Below are 12,872 nucleotides of genomic sequence, written 5' to 3'. Positions count from 1 at the left end.
GGGAAATGTTCTTTTGGGAGACATTTGATGCTTTTGAAAATGATTCATCAATAACAATTAGCCAGACACACAGTCATGTCTGGAGACAAAAAGTCAGCTTGAAATGTCTTGTTGTGGTATTGATTTTCATTAACCCTTTGCATGCTGGGAAATTTGTCCTCTGCTAAAATGTTGTCTGCTGAATTTCTCAAATTAGCCATTTCTTCGATTATTTTCAAAGAATACTATCAGAATAACAAACAGTTTGGATCCTGATGAGACGCCACGTTGTATGGCGTCTCATCTAGATCCAAACTGTTTGCAAAGACCTTCAAAATTCGGATCCAGCACTGAAAGAGTTAAATATTGGGAGACCAGGTCCTTAGACAATCCTGCAGGGCTGTTCTAAAGAAGCACTTTAAGGGGTGTTGCGGCAGTTTATTTAACAGAGGATATATTTATAGCAACACCGATGCTATTAACACAACCCAATAGTTTTGTTATCAGAATCATCACAAATTAATGACCGAGTAGGTTCATAATAGGTACTCAGTGGTTCGATCCCAGCCGCGGTTAACTTTTTTAAATTCTTTTTTTCTTTCTTTTATTTCATTCTTGTTTTTTCCCTGAAGCTCTTTAGTCCTGTTATTTACATTAATCAATTTAAAGCATTTAATCACAAACTTCAAAACATGCCGAAATTTGTCAACAAGTCCCTGTTATTGATGATTAAGGTCGAGTTTGATACTGTATGGTCTTATGTTTGTGATTAAATATTGTATTAGTGTTGTGTTTTTAGCGGGCCGTTGTGATCCCAATTAAGATTGTAAACAATATATAATGTTTATGCATATCAATAACAGTCTATGTATCGGTACTTGGGTTTCGCCTAATTGCTGTATTGTAGAAAATTCGACATAGACGGTAGGGATAGTTAAACAAAAAAATCTCTGTTAAAAGTGCGGTGACCCCCTTTTTTTATTTGTTATTTATGATAACAATACGTAGATGAACATATTTGAGCAGTTTCGCAAAAAGTTATTAGATAGAACTTTTTTAAATTCCGTTTTTGTGGTTAAAATAGTAAAAAATTGACGTTTTTTTTGGATGACATAAAAATTATAAAAATTAAATTTCTTAAAATTTAACTTGTGTTCTCCATTTGTTTGGTAGTTTGTGGTTTAATTAAATGGTATATGATATATATTAGCTTATATAATATCTACATATTGCCAATTTCATAGGTTATTAATAATTTTTATGCAATTAGAGATTTTTCAGTTTTAATGAAAAAGTACATGTTATATAATTGCGAATAAAATCAAAACAAGGCCGGTGACCCTATGTTTTTATTTCATTTTTCATATAGTATTTGTATGTAGTACTTGAATATAAATTTCGAGCAAAAGTTATTAGATAGAAAAAAATCAGCAAAACTGCAGCAACACCCCTTAAATTCATTATAATTTACGGTAAATATAAATTTTTGAAGGACATCTTGTTTGTTGCATAATTGCAAAGTTTGCCATCGTCAATATCTATTATAAAAGTAGGATTTTTATTTTTTTGCTTATACAAAACGAACAAATTAATACATTTAACTTAATTATGATGAATTTATCCATTTATAGTTATGAAAAGGCAAATGTGCGAGTTTAGTTCAGACTACAATGTGGAACTTTCTGTACAAAGATATGGATATGGGTATGACTTCAAATAAAATCATCACTTGACAAACCACGGAGTTCTATTTTTTAACTACTATTAGACTCTTTTCAAAGTTGTTCAATTTCTTTCAATAATTGCAATTTATTTTCTTTTTGGAAATATGTATGGTTGTATAATATTTTATATTTTTGTTTAATATTATATATTTGTGTTCTGCGTCAATTTATATGCATCGGATTCCCTACTGGATGCGAAACTGAGTAATATTTTATAGGTAACAAATCACTCATTAGATGATAACAATGGTACATGCTACATTTTTTACCATGTTTTATTGCGAGTTCTTTGATAAACAAAGAGGTGCATCTCAGACTTCTTATCCTCAAATATCAAACACTACTGTGCATAAATAAGAATGTTGCACAATATTGCTTTATAACAACTTCACCTCATTCAAATGCCCAATTTGCTTAAATATCATCATCTTTTGGCACAAAACAAACCAAACAACATATAATGAAAACATAAATTTAAGCAACCTGTAAGTTACCACAAAACTAATAAGGAAGAAATTAAAAGACATTAAAGATCCATAAACACTGTCCAATACTATTATGCTATATAAAAACTTGAAAGTGCTGAATCACTTAACTCTTTCAGTGCTGGAACCGAATTTTGAAGGCCTTTGCAAACAGTTTGGATCCAGATGGGACGCCACCGAACGTGGCGTCTCATCAGGATCCAAACTGTTTGCTATTCTGATAGTATTCTTTGAAAAAAAATCGAAGAAAATGCTAATTTTAGAAATTCAGCAGACAACATTTTATTAGATGACAAATTTCCCAGCATGCCAAGGGTTAAGAGAAGAACTGCCCTGCTTGAGCTCCACTTATTAATAACATAATGAATATTCATGAGAACAAAGTCATGATTCCAACCATGACACCAGCAGCCAATTTCTTGTTTGCTTGTAACTGTTCAGATATCGGTTCGGGAAATTAAAATGGAATATATTGTCCCACCAAAAAATAATAACAAGAATTTTGTATCTTGTTAAATCGATGTTACTAGACCACACCTAGCGTTGAAATTTGGCTATTGATATGAGCAACACTGATTTTGTATGGGTTATTTTTAACATTATTTTACAAAGTGTTAGACAAGTTGATTTATGGATCTTTAAAGAAAATGAAAAACATATCAATACCAGATTCAGTGTTTTGAATAATGCAGCAAAATGCAATAAGAAAACATAATATACTATCATGCTCAAAAGTTAGTTCAAAAGAAATGATGGCGACTAATTTTGTTTTGTTTCATTCATCACATACAGTTATTCAACAAAGAGTTTTTCTGCTGTTTTTTCCCAAATCCAGTCCACAAATTCCCAAAAGATGGTTTTACTTTCAGAAGATTGTAAATACAGATGTTAAGAATAGAAATAAAGAGTTTAAAGTCGTAATTTCCATTTGTCTGATATCTTTATAATCAGTATTTTTTGTTTACGAATCTATTTTCTAAAGCCCCATATTACCGGTGGAGGAGGCGTAGGTTTTTCCACTTTCTCCTCTTCGACTAACTTTGCAGAAGGCACTCTCGCTTGTTTCAGAATGTCGTTTATGTCCGTCCGAGGGGTTACACTACCCGGTTTAGGGGCTAAAATTGGCGGTTTTGAGCCCCTGGGAATGCTTTTGGGAGATTGGGTGACTTGGACGACGTTAGTTTCAAGCTTTGGAGATCCTTGGGAGGCTTGTGTGTCTTGCACTTGTTTAGTTGAAGGCTTTGGGGGCACTGGAGGTGTTGCTTTGGGCCTACTTAGAACCGGTTTCGAGCCCACAGGCTGATGCGAAAAAGAAACGCAAGAGACAAGGCTAGTCTGGTTCATGCAAAATGCAAACAATGCTAAGAAACCAAAGAGAAAATATGCACAGTCATAATTTCAGAGCTCTGAATGTCAGTGGGAGAGCAAGCTTGGACAGGTATTCAAAAATGCTTCTTCTGGCAAGTTTAACTGAAATATAAGTTACGAGAAAATTTCTGATCAATTTTTCAATGTGAATTCAAATGATTTTATATCTCATCTTAGCAATATTCACTAGCTCAAAACATTTTTAAGTAAGACAGATCAAAACACAAAATACAAACATACTGTAGGAATTTCATTTTTTTTTTGTTTAGTTTTCTAAATCCCTAATGAGATTTTACACCAAAGTCCCTGCATATAAGCCATTAAGTCACAATACTCGAGCGTGACTGAGGCTCGCACTGGAAATTCATGTCCCTGTTAACATTTCTACATCTGGTTTAAAGTTTCTAAACTATACTCGAAATGCAAATTTGTTACTATTTATTATAAGGAAAATCTTCAAAGTAAAGCAAACTACATGAATCTGATCAGCCATGGAAAACTGTATCTTATAATTATATATTGATTGTAACATTTTCCGTCAATGTTCAGGACATTCAATGTAACCCTTTACCACTTAGATACGTATTTTGACACATTTGTAGTCACTTAGTCATTAAATTTTATTTAAGACCTTTCTTACTAGATTCAAAATTTAAAGGCTTCATTTTCAACTCTTAGATACTGATGAGCAGCAAACAGCATAAAACCTGAACAGACTGCGAGTTACTCACAGGCTGTTCTGGCTTCATGCTGTTTGCACATAGTCATTTTCACTTTGCCTCTGAGTGGGAAAGGGTTAACACTTCAGGATATATACATATATCCACGTTTTATTCCCTCTTTCACTGAGCTCTGAATTACCATCTCATGCTAAACATTGTAAAAACACTTCTAAGAAACACAAATCTAATCTCAATAACTCATCACTTCAACATTTCTAATATCATGCAAAACAAATTTGACTACCTTGTTCAAAGTTTAGAAAGAAACGTAAAACTCTCTTTAATTCATAATACATTCAGCCTATAATTTAAGCATAGCTAAAAATCTTTGCAATATCTTAAACAAATATAAGCGTTATTATCACAATCCTTGGTATGCAATTGTAAAAGTTTTTACCATTATATAAGAAGCGTTTTGGGAACACTGGGCTTTATGCCTGTGCGTAAAGTATCGTCCCAGATAAGCCTGCGCAGTCAGTGACGACAGGCTTATTTGAGACAACACCTGATCCACATGCATTAAGCCCATTTTTCCCAGTGCAAGACTCATATATAGATATTTTAGTAAGATATTTTGGAATATTATTGACAAAATACCATCTTTGTTATCACTATCCTTGGTATGCAAACGTAACCGTTTTTTTTCTCGCAATAATATACAGATATTTCAGTCAGTCACAAACTGACATACCGGAGGAGGCGGCTTCACAGGAGTCACCTCCCCTGTTATCAAGGGTGTGGTCACAGAGGGTGAAGCTTCCGACTTTTGGGGCGGGGCAACAACTCTGGGCGGGGTTACCAAGGTGACTGTAGGTCCTAGGGAAGGTGGAGCCACAACCTTGGGGGCAGTCTCAATAGTTGCTGATGAAACACCCTCCGAAGTCAGGGCCATGCGTTTTTCTGGAGTTTTTTCCAATGAAGGGGGTGGAGCTATGCTAGTGGGTTGGGCCTGCATGGGAGGGGCTACCGATACCGTGGCAGTGGGGGGTGGGGGTAGCACGCTGGCTGGGGCAGGCTCGTCAGGCACCTGGGGGTCAAACTGAGAAATCTACAAGCAAACATGCATCAACCAGTCATGCGTGGGCTAGTATTGAAACAAAGAAGCAAACATTCCAATAGCAAAACAAGTTTGTAAATAATATAAGATAGCAAAATAAAGAAACGAAAATAACAAAGTTCTCACACTCCAATGCAAATTTGGAACCAAGAAAAGTAATATCAATGTTAGGACCATAGAAACATACAAATATGTGTTGAAATAGTATCTGAAGCAAATAGCTTTTGGCATGCAGAATTTTATTACAGAAAACAAAATTTAAACTAAGATATATGCAAAATTGAGAGCGCCTAAATATGAAAATAACTGCAGCCTTCCATTATCAGGGGTATTTCAACCATATTAAATATAACGGAGGCTGATAAAAAGCCTGAAACCAATGAAACATTTCTTTAAAATCATGCAAAGCTTTCCAAAATCAAAACTTACGCCAGCTTTTTTACTTACTAAAGTGATATTTCTTCCCAAAATCAATAGGAAAGGGGCCTCTTCTAAATGAGCTAAGACAACCCCCTTGCTTGTTCATTTGTTTCATGCCCTTTGATTGGTTCATTTTATTGCTAAATACTATTTCACTAACCAGTCAAAGACAATACTTACTTGTTCATTTGTTTCTGGCCTTTTGATTGGTTCATTTTGTTGCTAAATACTATTGCAAAAACCAGTCTGAGACAATATTGACTTGTTCATTTGTTTCGGAGCCTTTGATTGGTTCATTTTGTACTGAATACTATGTAACAAACCCCTCCAAGACAAGACTTACTAGTTCATTTGTCTCTGAACCTTTGATTTGATCATGTTCTTGCTTCAAGATTTTTGTCTGTTCCTCCATTTTCAAGGCATCCTCGCGTTCTTGACGCAGCTTCTCCTATAACATTAAGAGCAAAGCAATTTATAAAGAAGATTTATATCATTTGTGGCAAGTCATTTTAAAAGTCATTTTATCATGCAGGGTGAATGGCTCAGGAAATTTTGTTCCAGGCCTGAGCAGATATTAAGTAACTGTATTATTTCATTGCAACTTTAGTAGCAAGACTGAAATACAATGTCATTTTCTAAATATGTTCTTGAATTGTGTTGATCACCAACATTTACTGTTATTTGATACTAGTGAATTTTATTAGTGAAAATAACACATAACACGCGGGCTATATTCTACCTACCTTTTCTTTGTGCACATGTAAGATGTGATAAATAAAAACACAACAGTAAGTTAGCCGGCTTTTATGTTCTATACAATGTAGTAAACCTTATTTCAATACAAACATTCTTGTCTTCATTCTGCAGAACTGCCCTCAATATTTTCACAAAAATAGGCTGTTAGCACCTGGTTAACCCTTTACCACTTAGATATGTATTTTGACGCATATGTAGTCCCTTTGAAAGTTTAATTAATTAAAGACCTTTCTTACTAGGTTCTTGTTTTAAAGGCTTCATTTGGTTTTATGCTGTTTGCACATGGCCATTTTTACTTTGCTTCTGAGTAGGAAAAGGTTAAATGTATATCCATTATTAAAGTTTGACTAATTTTCAAAACAACTAAGTGCAACCATTTTACAACACCCAAGTAGTGCAGACTATGGTGAAACATTTGTGCAACACAGGTGTTAAACAAACACATCAGAAATACCATGCAAAACATAAAGGTAAAACTTTGTAAAATGTAAAATTCATTTTTAAGGAAACATTTATCATGTTCAGGCTGAAAATTGTGATTTAAATAGTGGGTTTATTTGTAAAAGAGACAATCCATTTGCTAGGTAGTATTTATAAGGGAGATACTCAATTTACAAGGGAGTCTATTAACATAGACAATCTACCTATATGTAAGATAGTTAGAAGAGAATGTTCACAGCTCATATAAATGTTCGGATAACTATTGACAAAATAAAGAATTTTATTTGGAGATAATATAAATAAACAAGTAGAAAACACTATTATGATCAACAAATATTGTCAGAGAGGCTAATCTAGCTTTTAGTCAGATAACTATAAAGATAATATTGTGTTCAAGGGAGACAATCCCAGGACAGACAATCTATTGAGTTCATAAGAGTATTTCAGGGGAGGTAATTAACCTACCAGTCTGGCTAACTCTTCCTTCTCCCACTGGCGAGTTTCTTGCAAGAGTTCTCTTTCCTGTAGATGGGGTTAGTGAACACTATTATTGGAGTCTATAGTTCATTAAAACAAAACACACTACAATGAAACGTGATGCTCGGACAATTAAACCAGACACTTGTGAAGTCTGTTACTATACTTACATGCATTAATTATTTAGAACCTAAGCATGTTTTTCACTTTAATTATGCAATGCTTGAAGCTGTTTTTCTTCAAGGCCCATGCATATGACTTCCCTGTTGTCGTTGTGAACTACCGTAATTACTCTATGTTTTCAGACACTTAAAATTTTTTTTTTTTTTTTCATTTTCGAAAACTTAGATACGAAAAATATTCACAATAAACAGGTGCCCGAAAACTTAGAGCCGAAAATTGAAGTGCCCAAAAATAGCGTCAATTGCATCAACGACTACCGGTAATAGGACACGCTTGTAAAATACCATGCCGTATAGTATACATTAAAGTTATATATGTTTGCAATGCATTTTAAATAATCTTAAATACTTAATTTATTTGAACGAAAATTACTACAAGGTTGTACTTTGGCCAACGAGTTAAAAGATGAGCATGTGATGTACCGATACTCGCAAGTATGAACCTGTAATTAACGCAATAAAAAAAGCAAACTATGGATTCTTTGTTTGTTTATATCCGATAGTTGTTGTCTAATTGTTTGTAAAACTTGCAATAGGGTGCATCACACTTTGAAGGGTTTAGTGTTTGTCACAGTTTTTTTACTGAGAAGGGGTAGTACAATTGCGGTAGATAATTGAACTGTTTATTTGCACTACCCCTGGTAATTGTCATAACGCTTATTCTATCAGACGAAACCATTGTTTAATACCGGTTTACAAGGTCATTTATACAATAACGCAATTGTAATAGTTTGTTGCCCTTAGACATAAACCTGTCATGTTTTATGATGTTCATCCGGTTGTAAAACCCCATGATCGAAGTGTCATTAGATATCAAATACAAGACCGAAATTCGGTAAAATAGCGCTGTAAAATATACTGTCCGAAAACTTAGAGACATTAATTATGGACGAAAACTCGAGTGTCCGAAAATTAAGAATCACGAAAAATAATTATGTTTGCTAAAAAAAAAAAGAGGTGTACGAAAACTTAGAGTGTCCAAAAACATAGAGTAATTATGGTAGTCAGTTCATTTTGCGATCCAATACTTTGTTAATGCCAGAGTTTAAGTGGTTAAACTGAGAAGTTAAATAATATTATCATTAAAATCATAATAATAATAATAATAATAATAATGTAATTATTATACAATACATGTTGTGGAAGCTATACATTTACAAAAAGATTTATGGGTTGGTTAATGTTTTAAGGAATTAACTTTTCATATACTGAGTCAAAAGGTAGGTAATATTTAGAGAATATGATTATCAAAGATATAAACTTCATATGAATAAACTTACACGTATCAAGGAATTCTAAAACAAATGTCGGTCAATATTGATATGAGAAATAAATTTCAATTTAACAAATGTCATCTGACTATAAACCATCACCAAAGCCCATTGTACACCACAATCAACTTTGTGTTTTTTAAGGGACAGACATAAACCTGGGTTGTCATTATGATTGTAAACAAAGGATATTTTGGAAAAGTAACCGATTCGGCCAGGGGTCAAGGGGGCCACCCAGGCCCCCTTGTAGGTCCAGGGCAAGGCCCTGGTAGGGAGGTCAGGTGGGCAAAAACGAATTCTAGACATTTTAGGGACAAGATACTGCTATTGTCAGAGCATAAAAAGTTGAAATGAGGTCTAAAAAGAATAGAAAATTTTAAGATTTTCACATTTTTAGTATACTGTACAATGTAAAAACATATTATATTGATAAATCTTTGCATGTTCCAATTCTATCCATTACCCGATAATCCAGTATTATTACTATTTCTTTTTTGCAAAACCAAATTACGCCCAATTTTGACGATGAATGTTGTCCGCCATTTAATGCAAATGCATATACAAATTGAATTGTGGGATTGGGGAATTCCCATTGAACATGCGTGAATCACAAGACGCGCTTTGAGAGCATTGAGAACCGTTTATATTTAGTAATTACGACAAGTCAACCACTCATTCTAAACTGTTACATGTACGGTACCTCCTTTTAGAAAAGTTTGCGAAAGTGAAAGTGAATTCATGGAAAATTAAGAAAATTCTAGCAACAGAGACACATTTCTCGTGTTTTTCATGTACAGATGAAAATCATGCCAAAGTTAGATTTCATGTATAACATCACGTCATTCTTCCTCGGGGAAAGCGTGGACTTTAATATTTAGATGCTGAATAACAACTTTGTAGCGCAGAGGTCTCTAGTATCTTTTATTTTGGTAGAAAATCGAAGAGCATTTTTTAATATGTGGAAACTTTTACTCTAACTAAAAAAAATAGTTAATTACGCTCTACAGTGCAACATTCGTTGAGATACGGTCAGTAATAATCTGTGAAATGTACAGCTATTTGATACAATTTCACATGGGGTCAGCGTGTATTCGGCTGCCTGAGCGCTGATTGGTTGACGTGCTTACCAAGAAGAATTTGATTGACAGCTGGAAAAATCAATATTGGCCATTCGCTGAGAAATTCATTGAAAACAGTAGCTCTTAGGCGGAGTTAATGGACTGACTGAATGACCAGGCGTCGCTCTTCTATAGTACGGTTATTCCTTGTCAATTATTGTCGGTCTGCATGACCAAAATTTCCGATCGCAATTTTAAAGATTCGGGAAAAAACAAACGATTTTCTGGCCATTTTTAACCGATGAATTCGATCGGCAATCGGTTAATAATGACAACCCTGCATAAACACAAGGAAATTATAAATATAAAGGTCTTGCATAAAAACGATTGACAAAAGTCAGTGATAGACTAGTAGCAGCTACTATGGCAAACACAGACATTTATTAATTATGCATTATTTTAACTATACACACGACAACTAAACATACAAACCAGCCTAGACAACTAAACATACATTCATGGTGAAGCCCACAGCATATTCAAACAACAACAATACAAAAACAAAAAATGTCTGAAAAAACAAACACACCACCAATTGTAAATATACTGTGGCTTAAATCTGTGCATTGCTACACAAGCAAATTTGTTGATATCCCTCGCTGTATACATTTTATTTTTTGATGGGTGCAGTTTCTATACAATCATGAAGTTTCATGTTGAAGTCTTGTATCATATCTGAGATTTAGCCCTGTAAAGTTACATCATACAAACACCAAAAAAGACCCATAACTCTTATTTAAGAAATTGTAGGGTTAGGGTTCTTGTGCACAGCATTTCTCCACATTGCAGTTTCCTGTTTGAATCTTAAATAGTTTCTGAGCTATAGCCTGGAAAAGTTTGTGACAAACAATGCCAAAACTATATCTTTTCGTCTTCAGAGGGGGATAACAACATATGTGTACTGCAAAGGTAAATTTGCACGCTAAAAAGGAAAAAACCAACAGCCAGGCAATCTCACCTTCATAATCAGCAGATGCTCAGCGTCCTCTTTATCAATACTTGAGACAGAGGCCCGCCTCATCTGTGGGATGTAGCCCAGCGGGGAACTGGGCGTGTCTGGAGACGGCTCATCCAGACTGGCCGGGTCAAAACCATCACAGATCTGCAATTATGAGTTTAATAATACTACTGATGATGTCTTGCACAAATTTCCTAAAGCTCTCCAACTATTGCAAAAAAAATTGGTAGTAGCTTTGAAACTTAGATTTGAGAAAGTTAAGTGTTTATCTTCTGTATAATTGCATGCTTACACACATAAATGTACACAACAGTCTTACATATTAAATGCTTTTATGCAAATGTTCCTTGATTATCATATTTGTTTATCTTTAAATATGTTATTTTGTATGATTCCCTGTCGTGGACATATTTCTTTTGTAAACATGTTCTTAACCAAAGGCAGAATGCCTGATCGCTAACAAAATATAAAACTAGGAAACTGCATCAATAACAATTCAATTAAGCCTTTCCCCCGTAAGAAGCTTAGTGAAAAGGGCTTTTGCAACCAGCATAAAACCAGAACAGCCTGAGAGTAACTCGCAGTCTGTTCAGGTTTTATGCTGTTTGCTGCTCATCAGTAACTAAGGGATGAAAATGAAGCCTTAAACACTTGAATTAAGTAAGAAAGGTACTTAATTAAATGTAACTTTCTATGGGACTACAAGTGCATCAAAATACATTTCTAACATCTAAGGGGTAAAGGGTTAATAATTTTTTCAACTTTGCTTATTTGGGATCATTGACATATTCGTATGGTCTTACGCAGGGTTTTTTATCTGATTTTGGGGAAAGGGCCTGGCCTTTTTTGAGGGGAAAAAAATCACGCAAAATGCCGGATTTTGGGGAAAATAAGGAAAGTCTTAAATAATCAATTCAACATATTTTGCTGTTTTTAAAACAAAATCAAGGCAACAGATAGTTTAATAATGCAATATGTTATATTTTCTACACTAGATCAGGTTAACTTATGTATTAAAAGTTAAAAAACATATTTTTTTTTTTTTTTTTTTTTTTTTTTTTTTTTTTTTTAGGGGAAAAAAATGAAGTCTGGGGGAAAATTTACCTGCTGAGGGGAAAAAAAATATGAGGGGAAAGGGCTGATTTTCGGCGGGTCCCAAAGAAGGAAAAAAAGCCCTGTTACGTTTGCAAAACATCTTATTTTAAAGAGTCAATTGTAAAATAAATTGTAAACAAAGTTAAAACTCATATTGGTCATAAATTAATGCAGATAGTAGGCAAGGCAATGGTGAGAAAGTTAAACCCAGCACAAATTAGTGAGTCCATAGTAAAGAGCAATCAAAAAGAAATAATTCACATGAAATAAAAAACATTACAAAGATGCAATTGGGTAAGTGAGAAATAAACTTTTATTTTGAGTTGTTAGTATGTAAATAAACTTGAGAAATTACTTTCCATTTAGTGCCGTAAATATGAAATTTAACAATGGAGTTTCTAGTTCCAATGTGTGTGAATAAATAAAGAACAAGGACAGCATGGAACTAATAGCCGTACCATGATAACGAGTCGATCGCCTACACTGCGCAGTGCGCGCACAGCCTCCTGGTGGGTGGCACCTAGCAGACTCTGACCGTTCACCTCCAGTATCCGCTGACCGACCTTCAACCTGCTGTCCCTGGCAACCGCCCCATCATCAGTGATCTGAGGAAGTGTTTGTGAAAGCATGTATGAACATAGCTGCATCTTCCTTTGTGACCAGGACGACAAGCATGAAGCTTTTCAAACACCCCGCCTCCCTTTTATTGGCCCAGTTTCTACTTACATGCAGTCTTTCTCACATATCTGACAAGCTGAATGAATACCAAACTGTTACCCCGATGAAAATTTCCTTATTGTCCCAATCCCCTTTGAAGTT

General features: G+C 34.5%; 1 protein-coding gene across 15 annotated transcripts in view; it reads right to left on the bottom strand.

The window, feature by feature from the left end:
- Nucleotides 1-12,872, bottom strand: part of LOC127847241 (protein scribble homolog) — a 147,989-nt gene that overhangs the window by 32,700 nt on the left and 102,417 nt on the right. For 13 of the 15 annotated variants that reach the window (XM_052378993.1, XM_052379000.1, XM_052378994.1 and 10 more), the window contains 6 exons: nt 12,512-12,658; nt 10,959-11,102; nt 7,418-7,474; nt 6,099-6,203; nt 4,970-5,326; nt 3,182-3,487 (listed from right to left, as the gene is read on the bottom strand). In XM_052378993.1, the coding sequence (XP_052234953.1) occupies nt 3,182-3,487; nt 4,970-5,326; nt 6,099-6,203; nt 7,418-7,474; nt 10,959-11,102; nt 12,512-12,658 (1,116 nt within the window). The remainder of the gene's footprint in view (nt 1-3,181; nt 3,488-4,969; nt 5,327-6,098; nt 6,204-7,417; nt 7,475-10,958; nt 11,103-12,511; nt 12,659-12,872) is intronic. The other 2 variants (XM_052379006.1, XM_052379007.1) reach the window with 1 other exon arrangement.

This window comes from Dreissena polymorpha, chromosome 10 (assembly GCF_020536995.1).
Source record: "Dreissena polymorpha isolate Duluth1 chromosome 10, UMN_Dpol_1.0, whole genome shotgun sequence".
Lineage (NCBI taxonomy): Eukaryota > Metazoa > Mollusca > Bivalvia > Myida > Dreissenidae > Dreissena > Dreissena polymorpha.
This window is presented reverse-complemented; position numbering and strand designations above follow the sequence as displayed.